Below are 27687 nucleotides of genomic sequence, written 5' to 3'. Positions count from 1 at the left end.
AGGAGTAAAAGGACTTAAAATTCTCACCCTAAATATGCAAAAATAAGAAATTATTGAGATCATTTTATTGAAGAAAATGTATCAAGATATTATTTTCACCAGTAAATTGACTGTTACAATATAAGCATCACTAGTTCAAGCAACTTAAATAATATATGTTTAATTTGTTGTCAAGTGGATCATATTTTTTAATCACATTAAATTTTCAAAATTGATAATAGTTGTATTAATTTTTTTAATTTGTTTTTTAATGTAGTTATTTGGTTGTATGTGCACTTTTTTGTATCGATGCATGGTTTTTAATAGATTTGGAGGAAAAAATTCAATGAGAAATTAATCTTTCAGCAAATTCTTCAGTTTAAAATTGAAAATTTTTAGCTTGATAAAAAAGAACTTTTTACTCTAATTTCAAAAAAAGATTTCGATTTGAATAATAATATTTAATAAATAAATATTAATCAAAAGAAAGAATAAAATGACATAAATAAAGAATATTGAATGTTTGTTGAGAATTTTCATAATAAGAAAAATACAAAAAAGATCCTAGCAACAAAAAAGACAATCATTCAAGTTTTTTTACACACCTTATCTTATGCTATTTATTTAAGTGAAAGTTCAATTTTGTAACTATCGCCTTATTTATAAGATGTTGTTAAAAAGTTAAAAGTATAATTTATTCTTATTTAAAATATGATACGACTTAAAATAGAAGAGAGGAGTTGAACGCAATATTGCCACTTAATATTATTTTCCACTCCCTCTTTCCTCCCATGTTCAACCTCTCCTTATTTTTCTCAAATTCTATCTCCAATTCTTAACTTACCCTAAATTTTTTTTATTGTTCATCAAATTAATCCATCGCGTAATTGAAAAAAAAATCATTATAGTTGGAGCACAGTTTTTGCGAGTTCGGTCGTGCTCATGAAAATTTTTAGTATATAAAATACACAAATACACAAATAAGAAAATGAAAAAAATGAAATATATATATATATATATATATATAAGAAAAGGCAAAATAAAAATGAAAGTAAAAAAAAAAGAAAAAATGAGCTTGACATGTGGCATAGAATATACAAGAATTTTAGTATATTACAAGATTTACTATTTTAAAAATTCTCTACATTTTAGAAAGTTCAGACACTTAATAGATATATGTATCCAATTTTAAAGTTCTGTCTGTTGATCCGTTCACATTAAAATTTAGCTTATGTCTCTACTTTCATATCATTTTGATAACTTTACACGATCAAAATCTTTTCAAGATACATTTAACTTAAGAAATATTTTTATGTTACATTGATAAAAAAAAATACTAACTAAAATAGTATATATTGGAGCAGGAATAGGAGTAAAAAATCTAAATGAAAGTCAATAATATAGCAACGCAGTAAAAAGAAAATATAAGTGTAACAAACATCAAATTAAAATTATTTTAATTCAATATATTTGCAAAATAAATAGAACATACTCTTTCGTAGAATTTTTTGGAGGATGAAAAATGGAAGAGCGAGAAAAATGATAAAGACGATTAACTAAAAAGAGAAAAAGTGGAGGACACGTGTCCTCCTCAAGTTCCAATATTGGCCCAGTTTTCAGTATACGTATTAGATGAATATCAGCATTATACTCGGGTTTCACTAAATTTCGTAAATTGGTTACCGTAAATTCTTTTATCTTATTATATCATAGGCACAATTAAATTCGGGTGACTTTTTTTAGTAAAAATTTAAAACTATTGTAATAAATTATGAGAATATTAGTAAATTATTTTAAAAAAATAAGTGTTTCACGTTGGATTTTGGGTGAGGAAGAGAGTGTGAGGGAAAAGTGAAATGAGAGAAAAAGAGGGGAAGTTGGTAGTTATATCACTGAATTTATAATTTTGTCTTTAATTAGTGGCATGTAAAAATTGAAATATATGTATTAAGGGCATTTTAGGAAGATGAAAGTGAGATGAAAACTCCTCCTTTGGCTTCATAATAGACATAGATATAGATACAGATATAGATAATTCTGGAAATTCATATTCATTTTGCAGAATAATCAAAGTGAGAGTAGAGTAGAACTATCGTTGTCATAATCAAATGGCATTTTTGCTGACAAAAAAACAATGCAAGTCATGAACTTTATATCATATTGATAAAAGATATATATAATGCACATTTGTTTGACATATTTGGTAAGATATGATCCCGGGCAGGGTAGTTTGAGCCACAAAATAGAATTAAATCCAACTATCATTATCAGTTCTCTTTTTGTATTCATAGTAGGCCCAAGAAGTTTTATCGGCAAGATTTGAATATGAAGATAGTTAATAATCTACTGTGAATTGATGGAATAAGGTTTGAGTAATTGTCCAATTCTGTTTCGACTAATCTGCTATAACTTAATCAGTTCGTCTATGGTATCAGAATCATATTGTTTATGTTTACTACCATTTTGATCCTTGAAAATTTCATTAGCCAATAGTTTGGTCCTTGAAAATATCTTTGCACAAAAAAATTGTCCTGGAACTTCATTTTCACTATCAAAATAGTCCGACCGCAAATGAAAATGACGTGGATTCTTATATTAAGTGAGCCTGGTGGGGGCTCCCCTAGTAGCAGCCACTCCACCAGCGAGGTTATCGAAGGCGTCAAGAGCCTTAGACGACCTCGTCTATGAGAGAGGCTGCCAACAGGGAGAGCTAAAAAAAAATTGTCCTAAAAAAAAGCCTTTTATTTTTATTTTTATAATTTTGCAATCGCTTTAAAACGACGTTGTTTTAGTTTTAAAATTTCTTTCAGGGATGATATTAGTTCACATAAGCGTTCATGTTGCGCCTGTTTGTGATCGGACTATTTTGATAAATGGAAATAAGTTCATGGATTATTTTGGTGGCAAAAATCTTTCAGGAGCTAGAATATTGACCTACGAACCTTTCAGGGACCAGCATGGCAGCAAACACCATATCATTTCTTCTTGTATTATATGCGGTTAAAATTTAAGGTAAAATTCTTGTGAATTAATCCAAGCCAATGAACATATTACAATAAAATAAAAAATAAAGAGCCACCGATAGTGTCACTATGAGTATCGAACCTAGAAACTTTTGATTATCGGGCGATGACATACGCTACTTTTACTCCCTCAACCTGATAATTCTACTGTTACTAAATTAACCTCATATTATTAGCTAAAATAAATCTCGTTTATTAGCTGAAATAAATTTGGTACCATGATTGACTAAGTCCTCAGCCCATAGATTTTTTTGACTAAAATCTCGCAACCGTTAAGAGTGGAGCCCAGAGGTCCACTTTCGATTTAACCCTTCTCCAATGGCTTGCTTTGGATACCTTAAGAGGAACTCCAAATGATCTACATGTTCAAATATTTACTTAAATAAAGTAAAATATTTTTGCAGAAATAAATTATTCAAGTTCAGATCTTGCCCAGCATTATAAAGCAAAACACAGGCTTTAGCGTATAATAAAGAAAATTAAGAAAAGTTCAATATCATATTCTATAATTCTGGAGTATTAAATAATAATACAAGTACATAATTAAAAGGGTCCATATCTTTTTACAATAATATAACACATACATATATATGTATATATGTCTCGAGTGGAAGTTAATGCCCTAAGTTAGTTTAATCACATAGAGGTCAACTGCATTGATATTACATTCTCCATGCTTATAAATAGAAATCCAAGCACATCTAAGTACTATAAATGCTCGGTTACATAATTAGTTTTCTAACAACAAGCTCGACTCCTGAAATAGTTTATGAATTTCTGATTATTTATCGAGTTACAAAACTTTCATTCCGTATCAGCCTTGATCACAGGAATTAATAAGTACGTTTGAACATATATTTTGCAGTCCGAGGACATGGTACTTTATCAAGTATATGTGCGGATTGGGCGTCAAAGCTTCAGATGGTAGACGTCACCAAAGTATGATTTTCGATGCCTAACCAGTATTAATCTTGAAAGATAGTGTCATATTTTCAAATTGAAAGTAGAAAATATGTATGATGTGATTTCTTAAAATTCTTCACCTTATCAAAATTAATTTTTTTTCAATTATAAAAGGAGGTTCACGAGTATTGTATAATAATAAGAAATAAAATGAAATGAAGGAACACATAAGTTCACTTGTGAAAATTGAACGCAAGACCTGTACTCATTCATATGAACATTGACGTGCATAACAATTCATATTTAAAGTCTATCATACTAGAAATTAAAGAGCAAACTTAAAATTTATTTGGAAAGAAAAAATTCAGCGCATTAAGTTTTCGTACTCATCTTAAAGAAAATATCATAATGATGATTTGAAATATATGAATATTCCCCTCAAATTAAGTTCAAGCACTACTATTCTTTTTACGGTTTCCTTTTCTTTTCTTGATGAGATACTATTCTTTTTTACGTTTAACATAATAATGACACTCTCCTTTGCTAATTTATTATAAACTAGCATAAGAAATATTTTTGTCGTTTAAAATACGAGGTGCTTCACCCTATCAAAAGAGATGGATCCTCGATCTAGTGTCGGTTTAATCTTGATTGCGAGAAATATATATATATATTTTTTTCTGTGGGTATCCATAATTTTTTCGGTTTTATTTAGTAAGTTTAATAATGTAATGAAATTTACTTTAGTAGGTGGGAGTGACCGACCGGCGCCTGCAAAGATCTCAGGCATAAAATGCCATAATCCTTTCCTTCTTCGTCCGCCAGCCATTTCCCCTTCCCCTGCTTTCTTGCTCTCTCTTTCTCTCTCTCTCTCTGCTTTCAACTCAGATACCGAGGACGAACCTGAATTGATCCTCCATTACTACTATTATTATTACTGCTGGCCTTTCTGTTCATTTCCATTTCTTTCTTTCTTTCTTTCATGGAGATCCAACCCATCAAGCAAAGAAACAGGAAAGAAGAAAAATTTAAGGAAAGACATCAGGAAACAGAGTGACAGACACAGAGGGTCACAGAGTGAGTGAGAGAGAGAGAGAGAGAGGAACAAGAACTCCATGTGGGGACGACCTCAATGATATAAAGTGAACTGCTTTTGTCTTCCCCCATCTCTCTCTCTCTCTCTCTACTTTCTCTCTCCTTCACTCACTCAATCAAAATCCCGAAAGGACGAGAAAACTCGGGCACAATGAGCTGAGAGCTGAGAGTTGAGCTGAGCTCCCTCCCTCCCCACCTCATCTCTCTGTTTCTGTGCTGACCCCAAGTGTCTCTCTCTCTCTCCCTCGCCCCTGCCTCCGAGCAGCTGAGTCTCAGGTACATTTCAAAGGCACCCTCTTTCTCTGAGCTTCAAGCTGATATGCCTTGCATTCAACTCTTGTTCTTGCGTAGAGTTTTGAGTTTCTTGGGGCTGTGAATGGGTTCTGTGTAGGTATTATCTTCTGGGTTTTGGTCAACCAGTCCATAAATTGGATCTCTCGGGGTGTAGAGGGTAGATCCACTGGGAAGTTCTCTGTTTTGCTCTGATTTAGGTCACAGATCTGAGGCTGCATTTCTTGAAAAAAATGGCCGTACAATTTACTGTTCACTATTGTGGAGTGGAAATACTGTGCTGGGTTTCTTTGTTTCGTCGACATTATTGAACTCGCTGAGCTCAATTTCATGCTTGATCTGCACATTTATAGCTTTCTGAGACGGTGGATTACGGTTCAGGGAACAGTGCTGTAGATAACAATTTTGGGTCTTCTCCCTTTTTCCTAGTGATGATTCGTGCAGATTCGGGTTTCGGCTTTGGTTTGGCAGTGCTGAAAAATATGTTTCTAATTGCAAGTGTTCGAGGATTTCATGCTCCATACCATCAGAAACTTTTCACTCTCTGCCCTGCAATTTCCCTCTAATTGCAGCACAAGCGGACCAATCAGGATGATGAAATCCATGTTAAACCGTAATTTTTAATGCGTTGTCGGTGTGATTTCCTTGTAGTTTTTCTTTTAGGGAACTCAGTCTCTTAGCTATTTGGACACACTATGTGTCATCATAAAGAGCAAGTTGAGATTATCTGAGAGGAAACCAAAGATGTGTAGACCGTACTGAGTTGTTCAGTGTGTTGCCATTGCTTGTACTCCAGGTGCTAAGCATTAACAAGAGCCGCCACCATGCTCAAGCAATTCCTGAATAAAATCCCTCGGAAGTCGCCGAAGCCTGATTCTCTAGATGCAGAAGGGATCGAACCGGGAGACAACTCTAATGGTTTCCAGTGCACTCTTGGGGGAACCACGTTCTCGAGCCGGTTCAATGTCGTGAAGAGGGTCTCCTCTGCAGTATTCCCCACTGGCGGTGCTGAGGCTGTGGATCCCCACATGTCCTTCAAGGACGTCTCTAACTCTCAGAAGCATGGTCTCTTCCTCAGTAAATTAAACCTCTGCTGCGAAGTCTACGACTTCAATGACCACGATAAGAACTACTCTAAGATAAATCTCAAGCATGAAACTTTGATTGAGCTTGTCGATTTTGTTTCAAGCGGCTCAGCAAAATTCAACGAGGCCACAATCGCAGCCACTTGTAAGATGTGCGCCGTCAACCTTTTTAGAGTTTTTCCCCCGAAGGATCGTAGTAATTCAATTGGAGGGGAGGCAGACGATATTGAGGAGCCGATGTTTGATCCTGCCTGGTCTCATTTACAATTAGTTTACGATTTGCTCCTTCGATTCGTCAGTTACAATTCTCTCGACCCAAAGGTGGCAAAAAAGTATGTGGACCATTCTTTTGTATTAAGGTTGCTCGATTTATTCGACTCTGAGGACCCAAGAGAGAGAGACAGCGTGAAGACAATCATGCACAGGGTGTATGGGAAATTCATGGTGCATCGACCCTTCATAAGGAAGGCTGTCAGCAATGTAATCTACCGGTTCGTGTTTGAAACAGAGCGGCATAATGGGATGGCAGAAATACTAGAGATCTTTGGGAGCGTGATTACTGGATTTGCACTTCCTCTAAAGGAGGAGCACAAGATGTTCTTGCTAAGGGCTCTACTTCCTCTTCACAAGCCAAAGCCGCTCGGAGTATACCACCAGCAGTTGACTTATTGTGTCGTTCAGTTCATCAATAAGGACCCGAAGCTCGCAAGTGTAGTGATCAAGGGTTTGCTCAAGTATTGGCCAATTACAAACAGTCAAAAGGAGTTGATGTTTTTGAGTGAGTTGGAAGAGGTGTTAGAGATGACGAGCTTAGTCGAGTTCCAGAAGGTCGTGGGCCCTCTCTTTAGGAAAATAGCATCCTGTCTCAACAGTTCGCATTATCAGGTGAGCAGCGTGACCTTTCTAATCATCTTTCTCATCTCAAGCAAATCAGAAAGCTTATATTAGTACTCTGTCTAGTAAGAACTACAAAACGATGCCTGTTTGGTCTTGAGAAATGGGTATAAATGCATGTTATAAGGCATGGTCTGTAATATACTTCAGATGCTTCTTGTGCTGATACCGCTTGAGCATTAGAATCTTTGATTAAATGACAAGGCACTGGCAATTACTTTGTGATCTGTGCTTGAATGACAATGACATTCACATATATGATATTTTAACTACCTTAAGGTTGCGGAGCGAGCCCATTTGTTGTGGAACAATGAGCATGTTCTCAGTCTTGTTTCCCAGAATCGACAAGCAATTGTGCCGCTTGTCGTCTCAGCCCTTGAGCGCAACACGCAGAACCACTGGAATCAAGCGGTCCTCAACCTCACGAGAAATCTCAAGAAGATCTTGTCTGAAATGGACGAGGAGCTCGTGACTGCATGCCAGAGGGCTGCTGAGGAGGAGAGCTCGACCTTGAGCTCCTCCTTGGAGAAGAGGAGGGCAGCCTGGGAGCACCTGGAGATTGCCGCTGGCAACTCCCTAATTTCGACTGATAATGCCGCGTGTTCTGTCGCCTGCTGACTTAGCACTGAAGAGAGGACATAAACGGTAACCCTCATTAGTTCTCGGGCTGATGTATGTACATGTTTCGAGTCGGGCCAAGTGTAAGGTCCTGGTTGAGTTCCTCTTTTTTTCCTTTTTACTACGTATCTGTTGGGATGTCTAATTAATGCTGTTGCAGTAGAGAGTAATTTTCTAGTTTACTACTGCTGGTGTTAATTCGGGTTTCCGCTGTGCGGGGAATCAGTAAGTGAAAGCCCTTTTGCGTGCAAGTTGACCACATCCTGTCTCAGTCCTCATCCCTATCCTGTCTCAATGTTATTCTGCTAGGATGTTTGATCTTGCCAGTTAGTCTTCATGGGAAGTTGTATTTTCTCTTGTTCTCCTTGTTATGGAGAATCCATGTATAGAGTAAAAGGCATGGTTGTCTCTCCCTTTCGGCTTTCGATAAGTAAATCCAAACCCGACTGCCATTCCTAGGAGAAAACACAGGAACGATGATCAATTACAACACAAGCTGTGCTCCCTTGAAATGGAAGTGGAAAACAGGAATTCTTCAATGGCTTCAAGATGTTGAATGATTGAGTTGTGGACACCCATCTTGCTTGCTTGTATTCCCCCCATGTACACAATGGGCATTGGAACTGGAAGTAATTAACAGAGAAGGAAAAAGAGAAAAATAATAATAATAATAATAAAAGAATGATGATATGAGTTGTACTTGTACCATTGCATTTTAATATTTCTTTCTGAAAATATCCCATCCAAATCAAATTGCTGACAAAATAATTTTTTTTGTACTAACAGATGACACGTCTTTTTTTTTTTCCCCTCTCAATAATCATAAGCATGTTATCTTGTTAATAATGACAATTGGGTTCCCACCTGTGTCTCGTGATAATCATTAGGTTCCACTCTTTAATTTTCATGAAATACAGTTGGAAAGGCCAATCGATCAACTCTTCACTTTTACTAATCGGATAAAATTACACGGGAGGTGCTTCGACTTCAGGAACGTTGCAGTCTAAGTACATTAAGTCTTAAGTCATTACAAAGGAGGCCTTAACGTCAACTTTCACAGTTTTGTAACATCCCAACATTGGACATCTTCGGTTTGTGATTATAAATCTGCGTGTTCTGTGTTACAATCGGTCGTAAAGGGCATGCGGTATTACAGAAAGAAAAGAGACAGTAAAAGTAGGATATGATAATGAAGAGAGATCAATGGACAAGAAAGAAAAAGGCTGCCTGCGTGCATGGCAAAGAGCATTCATGATTTTATGTTGTCTAAATAAAGGTTTAAGCATTAATTTCTGCTAATAATATCAACTCCTATTGCCTAAATTCTCTCTCTTTCTTTCTTTGTTTCTGTTCTTCTTTAATCTCTAAAGTCCACATTATTCTTGATCATTACTCATCATGCCCGCGCACGACCGGACTTTACCGCTGAGTGTATGCCTTTGCTCATCCAAATCGTCATTCACATGCAGTAAGTCCCAAATGATAATTCTATTGCATGAAACATCCTGATGTCACCTCCATCATATATGTTATTGTTTCATCTGTAATAATCAACGAGAAACTCCTCAAAATTCATCGACCATATCCTTTATGTGGCATCTGACCCTTCACAATGGAATGATTACATGAACTAACCTCTGCAAGACTGCAGGACTGAACTAATTGAAGGGAGGAATTCAGAATATGTAGGTGGAGGCGGCCGCAGTCAGAACAGTGGTCAGTAATACCGACACTAGATTCACCGCATTGTTGTCGAGGATGCTGAGACCTGATATCTTCTTTACCATGGGACCAGGTTTTGACACGACCTGCAGGTAAGGATTGATGCAGGATTGTAAAACATGAGCCGTAATTAGGATTAGCTTAATGAAGTGTGTGCTCATTGATAAGTGTTGGAAATGTGATAGGAATAGTTCGAAATACAACTGAATATAGTGTGAACTAATAAACAATGGAGAGAATTTCAGAAACGAAAAGGCTTTCTGTTTTCAGACTTGTTCAACATGTTTTGAGAATACATCATTATTCAAAAGCCCAAAAACAAAGTTACGAAACAAACTAAAATGAAATGCATAAGTAACATTAGATCTGTTACTTCTAAACAATCCAAGACACTAACTAGACATACTATCAATGAGCTTGTTTTACTGATGAATCTTTTGTCCTCCAACAATAAGACAACTGTGAGAATAATAGAAACAATAAAACAAGTGGAAAGCATTCTGAAACATATGCTCGAAAACTTCATCTAAATGTAATCGAACGTATATGAACTGAAGCACCAAGAACACTGACCTTATTTCTGACTGTACAGAATCCACTGAACTGCAGGGTGGCTCCGAGCAAGGAATCTATGACGCTTCCCCCGAGTCCTGCTAGAGTAGAGAGAGGAATCACCAACAGTTGCCTCACAGCCACCTCACTTGTGCATTTTGCTGTGGCGAAACCAAAGAGAACAAATGATATCCCGATGACACTTCCAGCTGCTGCAGCCGCAATCAATCCTGTCATTGTTACTCCACCATTTGTCCCCTTCCTAACGGGCTGATAAGCATTGATTAGCCAATTAATAACCATAGTATACTAAACTCAACAATGCAACTTCATCGTTGCAGATAAGCGGGGCAGATAATGTCAGTTCGAGAAGTTCTCAATCATTGAAGTACATTCAGCCACATGAATAATTCAACCAAAAGAATAATGTTCCTCATTCTCATACTTTTTCGAGCCATAGCTTTTGACAGATTCACAAGCATGTAATCGATTCATATTCCTCAAAATGTAATCTCAGGCCGAAGAGCTAACAGTTTCTTACAAAGGACATGTCACTATCACAGACCAAGTCCTAGAGAAAATTCTTATAGAGCAATTCAGTCACCAATACTTTTAGGTGCGGGACCCAGACCAATGAGTAGCTGTGACGATGGACTCGGTTAAGAAGTATCTTTATAGACCATTACATGATGAATATTCTGAAAGAATAGCATTGAGGACAAAACAAGAATGTTAGGAATGAGGAAAAGAGAATGAATGTGCACCTTGAAGGTAGTGATCAATCGGGGTTGCGAGTCGCTAAGTACCCCGAGCTCCGAAGACCAGGTGTCTCCATTACAGCAAGAGTAGTGGCCGATGACACCACCGATGAGAGATGTGATAAGAATTGATTCTTTTGAGTCCAAACATTTGTCCTGCCAATTAGTCAATCTCCACAGAACAACCACCAGAATTGTGGCAATGCCGCTATTGGATAGAACTTGTATCCTGAAGCAAAAGTGAGCTGAAAATGCATTAGACGCTAATAAATATAATTGGCTATGATGAATGATCATTAGTAATCCAGGAATAAATCCCAATATTAATTCCCAAAAGAAAAATCTTTCTTCGAATTTTCTTCGAAACACTGCCTTTCTTGTAACCCATATTAGAGAGGTTCTAACCAGTTCCGCTGTCCGCCCTCCTTGAAATCGGCATCAACAAGTCTCTTCTTCACCTCTCCGACCTTTGTTAACTTTGACGAGGTGAAGAAGAAAACCAACAGCATCGCTCCATACCTTCAAAATAAACCAATCCAATGCAACAGTTCCTCAAGACAAGAGAAGTACCAGAATCACCACATATCAAATTCACTGCGGTACACACTTATAACTCACTACATTCAATGCCCGATATGAGCCGATTGGAACGAAACACAGGATTACGAATTCAAGATTGGTGAGCCATGTTCTGTGAACTGAACTAAATAAATCAGCATCCAGTTGTCGACAACATATAAACAAGAAACTGAAGCATCTTCATTCCAGTTATTACCAAATTATCCTTAAAATTCCCAAAAGCTCGGATTTTTCTCCCTGACAGAGCAAGAAATCCAAGAAAACACAACTGGGCAAGTCCAAGAAGTGGAAATCTTGAATCTACCTGTAACCAGCAGCAAGGTGGACGGACATTACGAGGAACCCGGCAAGTGCACCCGACGAATCAAGGGACTTCCTTTTGTATGCTCTGAGGGCAATTGAGGATGAGATCGAGACAGCAACGAGCGGTTGAATTAAACGCTTTTCCATTTAAGATTCCCAGTCAGATGATGGATTGGATTATAGGGGAAAGTCTTGTTTTTTTGGGATCGGAATCTGCAGAAGTGAGCTGATGAAAATGGCAATGTCAGAAAAGACGGTCAGAGCTCTGTTGTCTGCAGAGTCAGAGCTCTGTACTTATTATTTCTTCGCTATAACATGTGATTCCCGTGTTTATTTCTCTTAATTTTGGATTTTCCATTTTCTTTTCTGCCTGCAAAATGTGAACATTAGTTACTAGCCATAATAAAATTTTCATGTTGCAAATTATGTATTCGGTGAGTAGGGAAATTATTGAATTCACTTATTACGAGGGCAGGGGGTAATTGGAAAGGCTAAGAAGAATTTGTTCAAGGAAGAAAAATAAGAGTGCGTTTAGTTTCAGAGTTAAAGGCCCCGTTTGGATTTACAGTGCGTTGATTTTAACTTTAACTTTAAACTTTAACTCAACACACTACACAAAAAAATGCACATTTTCCAATTCAAAAATTTTTACTTTAACTTTAACTTTAACTCAATACACTATACAACAAAAACACACGTTTTCCAAGTCAAATTTATAATCACATCTCATTTGTCATTTTCCACCATCAAAATCAAAATCAAAATCAAAATAACTTTAACTCTGAATCCAAACGGCTCCAAAGTAACTTTGATTTTGATTTTAATTGTGAAAAAGTACAAATGAGATAGTATTATAAATTTGACTTGAAAAACGTGTGTTTTTATTGTGTAGTGGGTAGAAATCAAAATCATGATTCTAAAATCAAACTCTGAAACCAAACGGGCCCTAAATGTTCGAGAAGAATTTTGAGTCCCAATAGTGGAGGTCCAAGCATCATTGGTCTGGACCATGGGCCTTAGGCCCATTATTGATCAATGCTCTCGGATGCATATCCAGAAAGAGAGCTTATAATAAATTCACGCTCTTCCGTCGATTGCCCTAGCTTTTAACCTTTAATGAGACCGACGCTGCTCAAATCTAAATTATGCGTGCATAAGTGCTACAATATAACCCATGGACTTCCCTTCCATGATTTAGCTCCCTGACATCTACAATTGCCCATATATCTCTAAAAAGTCATTAAGTGGACGATAATAAACTTCATATAACAACCGCCTGCTCGAAAAAATTATCCTATTATTGATAATAAAGCATTCTATTACTCTGACCATCATAAAACAGTTTACTATCATATTCTTTTCATATAAAAGTGTATGTTTTTTTTTTTAATGAGTATGATAAATTTTCTTTATCCACTTTTTTGCCATCACAAATTTGTTTCTCGGAGCACTTGATAAATGAGAGAACGTGGCACCAGCCGACAGCAGACACAAATTCGATTGCTGTCCACAGCATTATGAAATGTAAATATCATATATATCGTGAAGCAATTTCCTATGTTTGAAATTAAATGTGATTTTCCAGTTCAACCTAATTTTTTTCACAGCAATAAATGCTTCCAACGGGCATCAACTTCTCATGATAACACAGCAAATTTCTACCCAAAATAAATTAAAATGAAAATACACAACAATATTTGTTTTTTTCAAAGCCATATACCTAATGAATTATTTACCTATTTATATCTTTATCAATTAATTACTATTAAATCTGTGTATTATATTTTTCCGATTACAGAAAAGACCGTAGACTTTAAATAATGAAATAAAAATCTTAATAACCAATATAGAGGATACGAATAGTCCTACAACTATCGAACTGGAATCCGAAAAACCTAAAATTTCTTAATTATTAGGCAAAAATATGTGGGCCACTGCTTTGCATCTTCTTTTTTTCGGTGTTTACCATAATATCCAGAAATCTAACGAATTCTAACTAATTTAGTTTGAGCCAAGTCGGCCTACTAATGAGGTGAAATTATCCTAGTATGGATTTTTTTTTCCATTCACAAAACTCCGCTTGAATCAATCTACATTGATTGCTATGCACTCTCTTTTTCTGTGTCCACCCCGCACACACTACTAAATTAAGTAGTTATATGAGCAGACTACCACTGTCGCCCTCCACTTATTCATTAGCAACCGTTTTTGTTTATGGCATATTTTTGCCACCAATTAGCCTCAAACATTAGCATTATATCTAATATTTATACCCTTTCGTAATGGAAAAGTGACGAAAAATATAATATCGTTTATGAATTTCCCGTCACGGAGGTCAACGGAAATGTATAAATGTTAGACGGAATGTCAACGTTTGGGGCTAATTTGTGGCAAAAATATGTTAGAGGCAAAAATAGTTGTTAATAAATAAGTTGATAGCGATAGTGGTAGTCTACTCTAGTTATATAGTCCCTCCATTATAAGCCGGAAGTAGTTTACCCGTAGATAGCAAATAACAATACATTACATTGGGAATTACATGAAATTTATATAGCTAGGCCTTGATAATCAAGGGGTTTTCTTCCTTTTTCTAGGCCTTCTCACCAACTTTATTGAGTGAAATAGTAAAAAGATGGTTTGGTAAACAAACCACCTTTGCCCTTAATTAAACTCCCGTGTCATTTATCCCGTAAATAACATATCGCTCGATATATATATATATAGAACATGTTACACGAATAATATCAAACAATCATCCCTAACTTCAATGGCGAGTTCAAAAATAGGAACAATGCAAAGCGTGAGCGTAGAGGATACGACATAAAAGCTCACACAACTAATTTACTGATAACGTGCAACTTTGAAATACCCCATCCGGTAGATAATTATAGTTTTTGACAAGACAAAATGACACAACACGATCAAGAAAGTATAGTTAACTGCTATGAGGAAACAGTTTGCCAAGAAACAAGCTGGAGCCGACATCGATTGGGCAAGGACTGACAATATATATGTTTAGTCAAATTGGTCATGTCGATGAAAGCCAAGTGTATGGTAGTGCTCGACCTCTCCACATATAGGTTAGAAACTTTCAACTATAAATTACCTGTCGTACGTACCAACAACATCAATTGCTGTTTAATCGCAAACCACACACACACACACACACACACACACACATATCGTATTATTGCCCTCGGAAGCTCTCGACATATATATGATCAGGATGTGGCGTGTTCTTCGTAAAATGTTAGGTGAACAAAGGGCGAGTGATGCATATTGCATATATGCATTGTATACATAATATAGTCACTAGAAGTGAGTAAATATATGCTAGACCCATGCCATGCACGTTCTAAGGGGACGAATTATTGTTAGTGGGGTCAAGTGGGTAATAACAAAGCATGGGGGACAGTACACACATAATTCAATCGTCGACAACCCCCAACTCGACATTTCAAGCAATTGCATTGAATGCTTTGATTGCGGTCTTATGAGAAAAACCTCTATAGGGAAGCTAGATATGTACCGTGCTGTGGCCGGCTGTCAACCAATATGTGTCATCTACAATAATATTATCAGAATGATCGCATCTAAGGCTACTTATAATAGGTAACCATGTACATACTTTAGATGTATAGTTCTCAGTTTTGTGCCCATTTTTCGTTTTGGTAAATAAAACGAATAGTAAAATAATGTAGTTGCATGCTAACAAAGTAATTAACATAAATGTTTTTGCAGTAATAGACGAGGTAGTTAGATTCATCAAACTCTCACTCTTGTCAAAAGTCTTTCCTTACGTTAGGTACTATTATTATAAATGCCTTCATGAATGATAAGTAATATCTTATAGTGACAATGAACAGAGATAGATGAACCACCCCTACGACTCCAACCCAATAAAGTACCAACTGTACCCTTGACAATATTGCAACGTGGGTAACAATATTTGGTATTGCTCGGTCGAGATTGCCAAAGAAAAAACCGATACAAAACTCGATTGGGTCAATCACGTGCTGATTATTTCCGAGTCTTATTCCTGATGATGATCAACGATCACTTGTTATCTCCTACCTCTACATTTTCCCTGTGCATATGAAACTTCCCTTGCGCATTCTGGTAAGAAAACTCAAATTTCTTTGTCCAAGCTGATCATATCATAAGATGAGAACACGAAATACTAACATGTAGTTATGTAGACTCAAATTTTGTTAAGCACAGGTCATGATTTTCAAGATCTTTTGGACCCATTTCTCGCGGTCCCTGTCTCTGGCATTAACTAATATAGGTTGAATTTATTTTTTTTCGTTTTTCTAATTATTAGAAAATCTTTTGGCCAACTAATCATCAGCAAATTAAGAAGGCATTTCCCTTTTCGTATGTAAATAATTAATTTTTTCAGTGTGTCACTTGGTATTCAAAAGCCCAATAGATCCCGACTAATCTAGTTTGCGCCGGATCTCCGCTAAAGGGGTAAAACTCTCATAGTATAAATTTTATACATTCACAAGATTCGAATCCGAAACATTGCTTAAGGAGAATAAATGACAGACCGGTTGAATCAATCCATATTAATATATGTATTTAACTAATTAATTAACAAGATATGTCACACATATATTGGATATATAGTCAAACCAAAGGAAAAGAATGTGTAGTAGATATAACGCACTTAACGGCGTGATAGTGAAGTCCCCTATTTTTCTATCTTTTCGAAACGGATATTTAATTTCACAAAGCTCGTGAGTTCTTTCTTTTTTCTAGCTTTTAGAGACCATAGATATCGTGGCAGTATTATATAAATATATAAGTATTATGACGCATATAATATAAAGCTCACCAAAAATACGAAACTCGTGATCATGCATGCAATTGCCAAGTCTTTTATCGTGCCAAGGGTCGGGTAATTTGCTCCGCAGAGCATTTTCCGATGAGTGAATGTGGAAGTTAATATGTACATACATAAGTATAACTCATGGCTGGCATTAGGTGGGCACGGATACCGGGTATACCTGGAACCGGTCGGAACTTACTTGTTAAGGTAGGGTTCGAATAGCTCGTATTAAAAATTGGACAGGATCCGGGTATTAAAATAAAGAACCGGTGAAAATCGGTCCTGGATATTGCATATAGGGTACTCAGAACCGGAATCGGAACCGATATCCGGACCCGAATTCACTATTTAAAAAAAAAAGGAAAAAAAAAAAGCCTACTTGCGGTGACTATTGAGTGATTAATGCCCATAAAGGTCTCGTGCTTATTGCTGTTCAGATGCTGCTTAGCTTTCGAAATGTGCTCAATGTGATGTGCCTCGTATCCCTTGGTTGATTACATGTTGGGTTGGTTAATTCCCGCAATGGAAAAAGAATTTTTGGTTGAATCTCCTTATACTAGTTTGAGGGTTATAGCCATGGACGTTTTGGTAGGTTGATTGCTAGCTGATCTTAAAGTTCAAACATTTCTCGAATTCAGGCTATAATACCATGTAAAACTTTGGAAAGGCCTCCGCCTACTTGTCGAAAAGCTTAATTTTGTTGTATGAATGCTTAACTCAACCATATGCTATGTGCATGAGAAGATCAGTTGCTAGGGATGGTTAACTGTAGGGTGTGCCAGTCAATATTTGCTTTGCAGCTTCCAATCCTTACCAAACTAGTACCCACCCCATCGTTCTCTTCTCTCTATCTGAGCTTTCCAAATCTAATATGAGCTCGATTTTCCCCTTTCTCCTTCTCCTTCTCGATTTTTAATCTGAGCTCTCCAAACCTAGCAGCTGCCTGCTATCTTCTCCATTCCCAATGTATTGTGGATTAATCTAAATCTATATCGACATTCTGTTTTGCGTGATTATTAATTATGAATGAGAAATTTTCGATTTTATTTAGAGAGAAATTTTTTTTACAGGTTTCAACAGGGTATTCGAAACCTGTGATATAATACAGGTTCCGGGTATGTTTCGAGTCCAGGATTTAACATGATAGGGTCCGGTTTCAAATCTTGGAATATGTCCCTTACATGGTAGGGTCCGGGCATTGTAAAAAAAATAGAGTACCCGGACCCAAACACCCCTAGATGGCATCGAAATGAAGGAGTCTCATGAGCTTACATATCAATAAAAGAAATATACCGCTAGCATTTCGTGTTCTCAAAAGAAAAAACATATGATTTGATCAATATCGATCCGTCGATGACGACTGACATGCATCAAAGCCATACTTTATATTAATTTGATCACTGACACGCACGCATCAAGGCTCAAGCTTATCTTCGATGATAGCCTATGGTTCCAAATAAAAAACTGGAAATGGTTGAAAAATTACAAGTTCATTTGTATGGACATATTGCACGTACATTTTGATGAACTAACATGGTAACACTGAGAAGCTTGAAAATATGTACATTCGGGAAAAAAGTTGACATGAATTGACGTAGGTTGAATATAATGTCGTACATTGATTGATGTATATGCAAAAATTCAAAACGTAAATTTTTACTCTGTTTTTCAATTCTGTTCAAATCATCAGTTCAGAAGGCTTACCCCGTTTCACACACACAGAGGAAAATAGAAGGAAGATGACCTGGCGTGGGACACGTGTCAGCCCTAGAGAGCGGGTGGTGATTAACTGAACTCGCGGGCGCGTGAGGAACCAGCCAATGTTTGTCTTTCCCGCGGCTATTAAATGAGCCTTCCTTCCCCTTGTCCTCCTCTCTGTGTCTCCCTCTACACAACCGCTTTAACGTACTCACAGACTATGCAGAGAGAGAGAGAGAGGAAAAGCGAGCAGGCAGAGTAAGAGAGAGAGAGAGACGCCATTAATGTGACGAAGCTCAGCCACCAAACCTTGACTACAATTAGTTGTGGCGTTTAACAATGCGGAGCGCGCCCGCTACTTTATCATTACTCCTTCCCTCCCCTCCCCTCTCTGCCTCACTCTCCCATCTATCTCTCCCCTTCTATCTCTCCGCTTTCATCATGCATGATGCAGCTGTAGGTATCGGCTGTTAGCCGCAGCCGCAACAGCAGCAGCTTCGTTCTTCTCTTCACGGATCTCTTGAAAGCGGGAGGTGGCTTAGTATGATGTGGAATGCGGAGGAGAACGTGTTCGCCAGGACGGCCCCGTCCTCCAGGAACGGCAGTGAGGAGGACGAGGAGGCGCTCCGGTGGGCGGTGCTCGAGCGGCTCCCGACCTACGCCCGTGTCCGCCGTGGCATCTTCAAGGACCTCGGCGGCGGAGCCAAGGAGATCGGCCTCAGCGAGCTCGAAATGCAGGAGCAGCGGCTTCTACTGGACCGGCTGGTCAGCTCCGTCGACCACGATCCCGAGCAGTTCTTCGAGCGGATGCGGCATCGTTTTGAAGCGTAATGACTTTGCCCATTTTAGACTTTGTGCTAATCCTCTTGGCCTTTTTAAGTTCTTGTGATCTAAAATGGTACCGATATTCGAGTGCAATGATATATTCCAATCTCACACAGGACATCGTTCTCATACCGTCATACGGGTTATATAATGGTTGAAATCATCACATAGCGGTGAATTTAGTATCGAAATCAGTTCATATGAATCGATTTCTCATTAAAGCAGATATATATGGTTAACACGGATTCTCGGGTTCGCGACTTTCCGGTTTGTCAAAACTTTCCATCAGCTGGATCAGTGAAAGTGCTAAAGCGACAATTTTCAATCCTCTGTAGTCCCAAAGTTTATACCTTTTAGTCTAATTTCATGGCCCAGGAGAGTTTCAAATTGTTTATATATATTTATTTATCTATGCACAATTATGTTTGTAGATTGAGATTCAAGCAATTAACAGGCTTACTGTCATTATTTTCCCTCCTTTTAACGGACAGGGTAGATTTGGAGTTTCCAAAGATTGAAGTTCGGTATCAGAATTTGGGTGTTGAAGCTTATGTTCATACTGGGAGCAGAGCCCTACCGACCATCCCCAACTTCATTTTCAACATGACTGAGGTACACAGCGGCCGGGCCTACTGCAATTACAGCTATTGCTAATTCTGTAAATCTGTCAATATTAAGCAGTGTCAAGGTCCATTTTACTTTATTTAATTGTTTTTCAGGCTCTATTAAGGCAATTGCAGATATACAGAGGAGACAGGAGCAAGTTGACAATTTTAGACAATATTAGTGGAATAATTAGACCTTCAAGGTGACAGTTATGAACTGTGACTAGATGATATTCTGTTTCTAAACTTTGTGTCTTTAAGACTGACGAGGAGGGCTGTGTCGTCTTTGTAGATTAACACTCTTGCTGGGCCCTCCAAGCTCTGGGAAAACAACTCTACTGCTGGCTCTTGCCGGGCGCCTCAAAGATGATTTGCAGGTACTAGGATTTATCCCAGTTGATTGTAGTCGGAAATTATCGATAATTTAGTGATGTGTTTATTTGCTTTGCCATCTTAAGATCTCAGGGAAAATCACATATAATGGACACGAGCTGCATGAGTTTATTCCACAGAGGACATCTGCTTATGTTAGTCAACAGGACTGGCATGTAGCTGAGATGACGGTGAGGGAGACTCTTGATTTTGCAGGACGCTGTCAAGGTGTTGGCTTCAAATACGGTAAGTTTTTTATGAAATTGCTTCTGCAATATACAATTATAGATACCTTGTTCTCGGTGGCTTAATTATAGATACCTTTATGAATGAGTATTTGCAATTCAGATATGCTGCTGGAACTTGCAAGAAGAGAAAAGCTTGCTGGGATCAAACCCGACGAAGATCTCGATATATTCATGAAGGTACTAGCTACTGCAAATTTCATTTGTCCTTTGCATGAGGCTATTATAGCTATGAATACTTTACTATGGTTTCTAATTTGTGCAGTCATTAGCTCTTGGGGGACAGGAGACAGGCCTTGTTGTGGAGTACATTATGAAGGTAATCTCTTTTTGGGAACTCCATTCTTCGAGTTCATCAAGTTTGGGTATCCATGGCTGTATTTGATGAGCTTCACTTATAAAGTATAGGTTGCCTCATCACAATTAGTCATAGCTCTTTATTTCCTTCGAAGGAACTAAAATATATCTGACAAAGATTTTAGGGTTGGACATATGTGCTGACACATTAGTGGGAGATGAAATGATCAAGGGAATATCTGGAGGCCAGAAGAAGCGGCTCACGACAGGTCTACTACATTTTCTTATTCTTGCCCTGCCTTTATTCTGCCAAACGTGACTGCGGTCATTGCCTCACTAATCTATATCTCTATGATCTGCAGGTGAGTTGCTAGTTGGACCAGCTAGAGTTATGTTCATGGACGAAATATCAAATGGCCTCGACAGTTCAACTACATACCAGATTGTCAAGTATCTTCGGCACTCCACGCATGCCCTTGATGGCACAACTGTCATTTCTCTGCTCCAACCTGCTCCAGAAACTTACGAGTTATTTGATGACGTCATCCTCTTGTGTGAGGGACAGATCCTCTATCAGGGGCCTCGTGACAGTGCTCTGAACTTCTTCAAATCTATGGGGTTCAGTTGTCCGGAGAGGAAAAATGTGGCAGACTTTTTACAAGAAGTAAGCAGCGGATAGGTTGGGATGTTTTACATATAGCCTCTTTGACCATGACCTACAATCAAGTTCCTCTATGCAGGTTACATCGAGGAAAGACCAAGAGCAGTACTGGTCTGATCCTTATCGCCCATACCGTTATGTGCCTGTGGGCAAATTTGCAGAAGCTTTTCGGCTGTATTCTGCTGGGAAAAGTTTGTCTCGTAAAATGGACATTTCATTTGATAGACGTTATAACCACCCAGCTGCCTTGGCAACTTCTCGCTATGGCGTGAAGAGGAGAGAACTGCTTAGGACCAGTTTCGACTGGCAGGTGCTCCTGATGAAACGGAACTCATTTATTTATGTGTTCAAATTCATACAGGTAATTCTTGTCATTTGTCGTGGTAATTGTAGATCCTGCTGAGCTGGTTAGCAAAAGATTGCTCTGCTTAATGATTCTTTTTCCTGTTGTGCAGCTCCTCATTGTTGCATTAATAACGATGAGTGTCTTCTTTCGGTCAACTATTCACCACAACTCAATTGACGATGGGGGCTTGTACCTTGGAGCTTTGTACTTTTCGATGGTCATCATTCTTTTTAATGGCTTCACAGAGGTTCCTATGCTTGTTGCCAAGCTTCCAGTCCTCTACAAGCATAGAGATTTGCACTTCTACCCCAGTTGGGCTTACACGATCCCTTCCTGGGTCTTAAGCATTCCGACTTCACTGATGGAATCTGGATTTTGGGTGGGGGTTTCATATTACGTAATTGGATATGATCCTAATTTTACCAGGTAAATTCTGGAAAAGCTTTGAATTTTAAGACTTGACCGTGGATTGACTTTCCCTTTGACCATTTTATTTTTCAGGTTTCTTCGACAATTCATGATATTCTTTTTCCTACACCAAATGTCTATAGCTCTTTTTCGTGTAATGGGATCTTTGGGTCGAAATATGATAGTCGCCAACACCTTTGGGTCCTTTGCAATGTTGGTCGTGATGGCTCTTGGAGGCTATGTCATTTCTAGAGGTCCTACTCATGTCCTGCAGCAGTTAATTACATTTGATTATTGACGTTGTACATCCACTGATTATCCCTAACATTGTGGCAGATCGTATCCCCAGCTGGTGGATTTGGGGTTTCTGGATCTCTCCTTTGGCATATGCTCAGGATGCAGCATCAGTTAATGAATTTCTTGGGCATTCCTGGGACAAGGTGATACCGACATATCATTTAAAAACCAACTTCCACCTGGGAATTTCTTATTTATCCTGTCTAAGATGAACGGCATAAGGAACTATTTTCAAATAATTTAAAGCACTATGCAGCTAAACCTAAGGGAATTATATGTCCTGCGGATGACTCCACTTGAACATAGATATCATTACTGATCTGTATTAATACTGTTGAATCCTTTAAAGCAAAGGCCAAAACTAGTTTGGGTTCAATGAATTATTCTTTTTTTTTGGGTTCCGCTCCAAGACTAAGGTCTCTGGTTCCTTAATTTGCTTTGGCAGAGAGCTGGGGACTCATCACTAGGAAAAGCAGTACTGAGAGAACGCAGTTTGTTTCCTGAGAGCTACTGGTATTGGATAGGTGTTGGTGCCTTATTTGGTTACACAGTTCTGCTCAACTTTCTCTTCACATTGTTCCTCACTTACCTCAACCGTAAGCAATCCTCTTCTTTCCTGTTCTTCATGATAGAACTTTCTATGTACTAATACATTTGTGGCACTACAGCTCTGGGGAAGCACCAAACCGTCATCTCCAAGGAAGAGCTTCGAGATAGAGAGCGGAGGAGGAAGGGGGAAATAATAGCAACTGAACTGAGAGAATACCTGCAGCATTCCAGCTCATTAGGTAGTATTTGAGCAAGACATTTTAAATTGCTTTATCTCTATCCTAATGCAAGGAAATATCCTCACTCATCTATCTGGGCAGGGAAGTATTTCAAGAAGAGAGGCATGGTGTTACCTTTCCAGCCAGTCTCGATGTCTTTTGGCAATATCAATTACTATGTGGATGTCCCTTTGGTGCGTATAAGCTTTTACCAAACATATCATTCCTGTGGTAAAACTCCTGTCCTGCTTTTGCAACTAATTTTTCCTTGAAATACTGTGACTCAGGAATTGAAACAACAAGGGATAATGGAAGATAAGTTGCAATTACTTGTAAACGTGACTGGAGCATTCAGACCTGGAGTGCTTACTGCCCTAGTTGGAGTTAGCGGTGCTGGTAAAACAACCCTCATGGATGTTTTATCGGGAAGAAAAACCGGTGGCATCGTAGAAGGAACCATACACGTATCAGGGTACCCGAAAAAGCAAGAAACCTTTGCAAGAATATCAGGTTACTGTGAGCAAAATGATATCCACTCCCCTTGCTTAACTGTTCTGGAATCTCTTCTGTTCTCTGCGTGGCTCCGATTACCTCCAGATGTTGACCTGAAGACTCAGAAGGTAATTCACATCTTTCTTGCCCTCTTTTGATTCCGTGGTAGCTTGTTTTCTGAGGAAGCTTGTGTTAGCAGGCTTTTGTTGAAGAGGTTATGGAGCTAGTGGAGCTTACTCCACTTAGGGGGGCATTGGTCGGTCTACCTGGAGTCGATGGTCTGTCGACGGAGCAGAGAAAAAGATTGACAATAGCTGTGGAATTGGTCGCCAATCCTTCTATAGTTTTCATGGATGAACCAACTTCAGGGTTGGATGCTAGGGCTGCTGCAATTGTGATGAGGACTGTGAGGAATATTGTGAATACGGGCCGAACAATAGTATGCACTATTCATCAGCCTAGCATCGACATATTTGAGTCTTTTGATGAGGTCTGTCTCCCTCCAATCCATGTGCTAATGGAATATTTAAAAATTAGAATGCCATTTTATTCGTTAAGCATGTCTGCTTTCTGTCTTCCCTAACAAACACTTTTCCACTGAATTTTTCTGAAGATCCAGTATGCTATTTTGAGCTTCTGCCCAATATAAAGTATTGGTAGAGTTCTTACATATCCTTTTAGCTGATTACTGTCATTGCAGCTTCTGTTTATGAAGCGCGGAGGAGAGCTCATATACGCAGGTCCACTCGGTCACAAATCCTGTGAACTGATCAAGTATTTCGAGGTGGTAGTTATGCATGTCTTTCATCTCAAGACTTGAATATAACTGCTGGTAGTCTTGGGGTGATCACAATTTTCTGTATCTGTCTAAATTATAGTCAGTTGAAGGATTGCGGAAGATCAAGCCTGGGTATAATCCTGCAGCATGGATGCTCGAGGTCACTTCCACAGCTGAAGAAACTCGCTTGGGAGTGGACTTTGCAGATATATACCGGAGATCATATCTTTTCCAGTCTGTGCTACTCCTCTCTTTTCCTTTCAAAGGAGAGGCTGAGTTTGATTTTTTTCAACTTTTAACTGTGATCCATCTTTTGATTTCAGACGGAACAAAGAACTGGTGGAGAGCCTAAGCAAGCCAAGCAACAACTTCAGAGAGCTGAAGTTCCCAACAAAGTATAATCAGTCATACTTTGAACAGTTTATAGCCTGTCTCTGGAAGCAGAACCTGTCGTACTGGCGTAACCCTCAGTACACTGCAGTGCGGTTCTTCTACACAGTAGTGATCTCATTGATGCTTGGGACAATATGTTGGAAATTCGGTGGCAAAAGGTAGTTCCCGCTAATTGTAGCACTTTGAACTTTAGATGGCTGATCCGCTGCTAATCTAAGAAAATCAATGTGAATAAGAGAGTCCTTGCTTCTTTACAGGGAGACCCAGCAGGATTTGTTCAATGCAATGGGATCAATGTATGCTGCAGTTTTGTTTATTGGGATTACCAACGGCACAGCCGTGCAGCCTGTAGTCTCTATTGAGAGATTTGTCTCATACAGAGAGAGAGCAGCGGGGATGTATTCGGCTCTTCCTTTCGCCTTTGCTCAGGTCTATATTTTGCCTATATGTCCATACTCGATTATTTCATTTTTAAAAAGCTGACTAGTTACATATATTTGATACTTTTTTTTTTCTTCTGCATGCAGGTTATTATTGAGTTCCCATATGTTTTCACCCAAACAATAATCTACTGTTCCATCTTCTACTCCATGGCCACATTTCAATGGACGTTCCTGAAGTTCGTGTGGTACTTGTTCTTCATGTATTTCACGATGCTGTACTTCACTTTTTATGGGATGATGACAACTGCTGTGACTCCAAACCATAATGTTGCTACAATAATCGCTGCTCCGTTCTACATGCTCTGGAATCTCTTCAGTGGGTTTATGATTCCTCACAAGGTAAAATTTAGTAAGAAACAAAGTTTCTCGGTAGTTTTTCTCATTTGTGTCGCCCATAAATGTTCGTCTTCATATTTTCCTTTCCTCGTAGACTTAAAATTTTTACTATAATTTCAGAGAATCCCAATATGGTGGAGATGGTATTACTGGGCAAATCCTGTGGCCTGGAGTTTGTATGGTCTCCTGACTTCGCAGTATGGTGATGATCCCTGGCTCGTGAAACTCTCTGACGGCCATACCCTCGTGCCTATTAGGAAGCTCCTTAATGACGTGTTCGGGTTCAGGCATGACTTCCTGGGTGTTACCGCCATAATGGTGTTCAGCTTCTGCATCTTATTCGCCATTATTTTTGCATTCGCAATAAAATCCTTCAACTTCCAGAAGAGGTAGCCGAGACCGAAAGAACATTGCAGTTTGTACAAGAGAATTCACTTAAGTTTGTATAGAAAACACGATTCTTGGTGATTAAGTTATCTGAGAAATGGAGACATAAGGTACGTGTGCTTCCAAGTTTTCACCAGTTTATTATACGAACTTATAGATTTGTCCGTGTTATAAGTAATTAGCGATAAGCTGTTTTCTGCACTAGAAATTAGTGCCAATAATGTACTGTTACCAAATTTTGTTCTTATAATCGAATCTTTCATTTTTTCTTCGCAATACGTGATTGACATAGAGATTTGGTATTCAAACATTATTTGGTTTCATGATTCCCAAAAGCAACACCGTGCAGTGCAGCCGTAAACCAGTCCTTTCAGGTTTGGTTTAGGAGGTCGGCTTCTGGCAATACTCAGTATGGAAACAGAACCGACCTGACCACGGCGCTGGGTGCTCATGTTACGTGCGAATTTTTTATGGGTTGTCTCAAGTCATCCTATAGAACACGGGTAACTAACAAGCAATCATGCTTTATGTTTTTTATTTGGTTAGCAGACATTCCATATTGCGATGAACATTGTCTGGGTCTGCATGATCAACTTATTGGTCTCGAAATGGCTGGCCTCGCCCAATTCTGGTCGACTGACATCATCTCCCATCAGTGCATCGTATTTCGAGGCACATAGCGATAACGCCGCCTTCCCCTGAAGGTGATCATAGTATTTTTTCCAACCCCACGGCCTCCCAGAACCATTCTCGTCACCATCTTCTCCAGTTCAGAGACTTTAGAGACATATTTCTTCAATGTTTCACTGCATAAGCATACACAATGGAATCGGTAAATCAAATATATCCATCTCAACGTCCATAATAACAACTCGAATATGCAGATCAACCGCCAGTCTTTGCCGCCATTTCTCTCCCGTGACACAGGCTCTGTTTGTTGTCAGTCTGGGAGATTTGTTTACATGTTTGAAAAATCTAGATAGCTGGCAATAGGTCTTTTACATATGGCAACAGAAACTCGAGTATCTAGTCTCCGGTAAAGCAAAGGCAGGCAGTGGATCAGCTTGGTTTCTACATATCCGGGGCTTGCTTTCGAAAAATTCCGGCAAAGTTTTCCCATTCTCTTCTTCTCTAGAACAGGAAACGAGGAAAGATATGTAATTTTCCTTGCAATTACCAGCAGAAGGCAGTAACCAAAGCCCCCCCCCCCCCCCCCCCTTCTTTTTTCCAATGGCTTGGCAGAGAGAGAAAATGGGGGAGGGAGGTTCGAAACATATCCATTGTACGACCTGCTCGAGTTGGCGAAACACGTCCCTTAGTCTCACCATGAAGCCCCAACAGTTCCTCCAGCACGTCAAAGACGGCCATGTGGAGTTCCAGAGCTTCCATGAGAACACTCCTTGTGGCGCCCCACCCGATGCACCCCGGACTCAGCTCACAATCCCTTCCTTGCTTTCGAGAAACCGATTAATATGGTAAGTTGGCGGAACACAGAACCCATTTGGCTGGAGAGGCTACTGAACTGACAGGCTTACTATGAAGCAAAACTCTCTTATTTATACGTCAAAGTTTATGGATCCCTCCATATTAGTAATAATTAATGAATCTGATTTTTCTACTAAAAAATCCGAAGAGTATTTAAAAAAGATGATTAGCTGTCGTAACTGATTTTTTTTCCACTAATTTTAGTGTGCCAATTTC

General features: G+C 38.7%; 3 protein-coding genes across 4 annotated transcripts; 2 read left to right on the top strand and 1 right to left on the bottom strand.

The window, feature by feature from the left end:
* Positions 1-4729: 4729 nt before the first annotated feature.
* Positions 4730-8300, top strand: LOC116199564 (serine/threonine protein phosphatase 2A 57 kDa regulatory subunit B' kappa isoform-like). The gene is made up of 3 exons (XM_031529960.1): positions 4730-5276; positions 6088-7261; positions 7550-8300. Exons 2-3 carry the CDS (start codon positions 6116-6118, stop codon positions 7886-7888), a joined length of 1485 nt encoding a protein of 494 aa, XP_031385820.1. The 5' UTR covers positions 4730-5276; positions 6088-6115; the 3' UTR covers positions 7889-8300.
* Positions 8301-9054: 754 nt separating this feature from the next.
* Positions 9055-12103, bottom strand: LOC116199565 (protein PGR). 2 transcript variants are annotated; one of them, XM_031529962.1, is made up of 6 exons: positions 11804-12103; positions 11326-11439; positions 10927-11149; positions 10184-10432; positions 9524-9696; positions 9055-9429 (listed from the first exon to the last, which is right to left on the bottom strand). In XM_031529962.1, exons 1-5 carry the CDS (start codon positions 11947-11949, stop codon positions 9565-9567), a joined length of 864 nt encoding a protein of 287 aa, XP_031385822.1. In that variant the 5' UTR covers positions 11950-12103; the 3' UTR covers positions 9055-9429; positions 9524-9564. The 2 variants fall into 2 exon arrangements, with proteins under 2 accessions (XP_031385822.1, XP_031385821.1); XM_031529961.1 differs by having other exon boundaries at positions 9073-9696.
* A 6417-nt stretch (positions 12104-18520) lies between these two features.
* On the top strand, positions 18521-26262 carry LOC116200183 (ABC transporter G family member 32). The gene is made up of 24 exons (XM_031530934.1): positions 18521-19161; positions 19651-19771; positions 19879-19967; positions 20057-20141; positions 20223-20382; positions 20485-20561; positions 20647-20700; positions 20857-20947; positions 21041-21342; positions 21419-21700; positions 21795-22111; positions 22187-22347; positions 22430-22533; positions 22836-22986; positions 23059-23178; positions 23260-23351; positions 23445-23777; positions 23849-24139; positions 24350-24433; positions 24528-24661; positions 24751-24978; positions 25078-25249; positions 25348-25602; positions 25720-26262. Exons 1-24 carry the CDS (start codon positions 18878-18880, stop codon positions 25990-25992), a joined length of 4260 nt encoding a protein of 1419 aa, XP_031386794.1. The 5' UTR covers positions 18521-18877; the 3' UTR covers positions 25993-26262.
* Positions 26263-27687: the final 1425 nt, after the last annotated feature.

The sequence above is a fragment of the Punica granatum genome, chromosome 3 (genome assembly GCF_007655135.1).
Source record: "Punica granatum isolate Tunisia-2019 chromosome 3, ASM765513v2, whole genome shotgun sequence".
NCBI classification, from domain to species: Eukaryota; Viridiplantae; Streptophyta; class Magnoliopsida; order Myrtales; family Lythraceae; genus Punica; species Punica granatum.
This window is presented reverse-complemented; position numbering and strand designations above follow the sequence as displayed.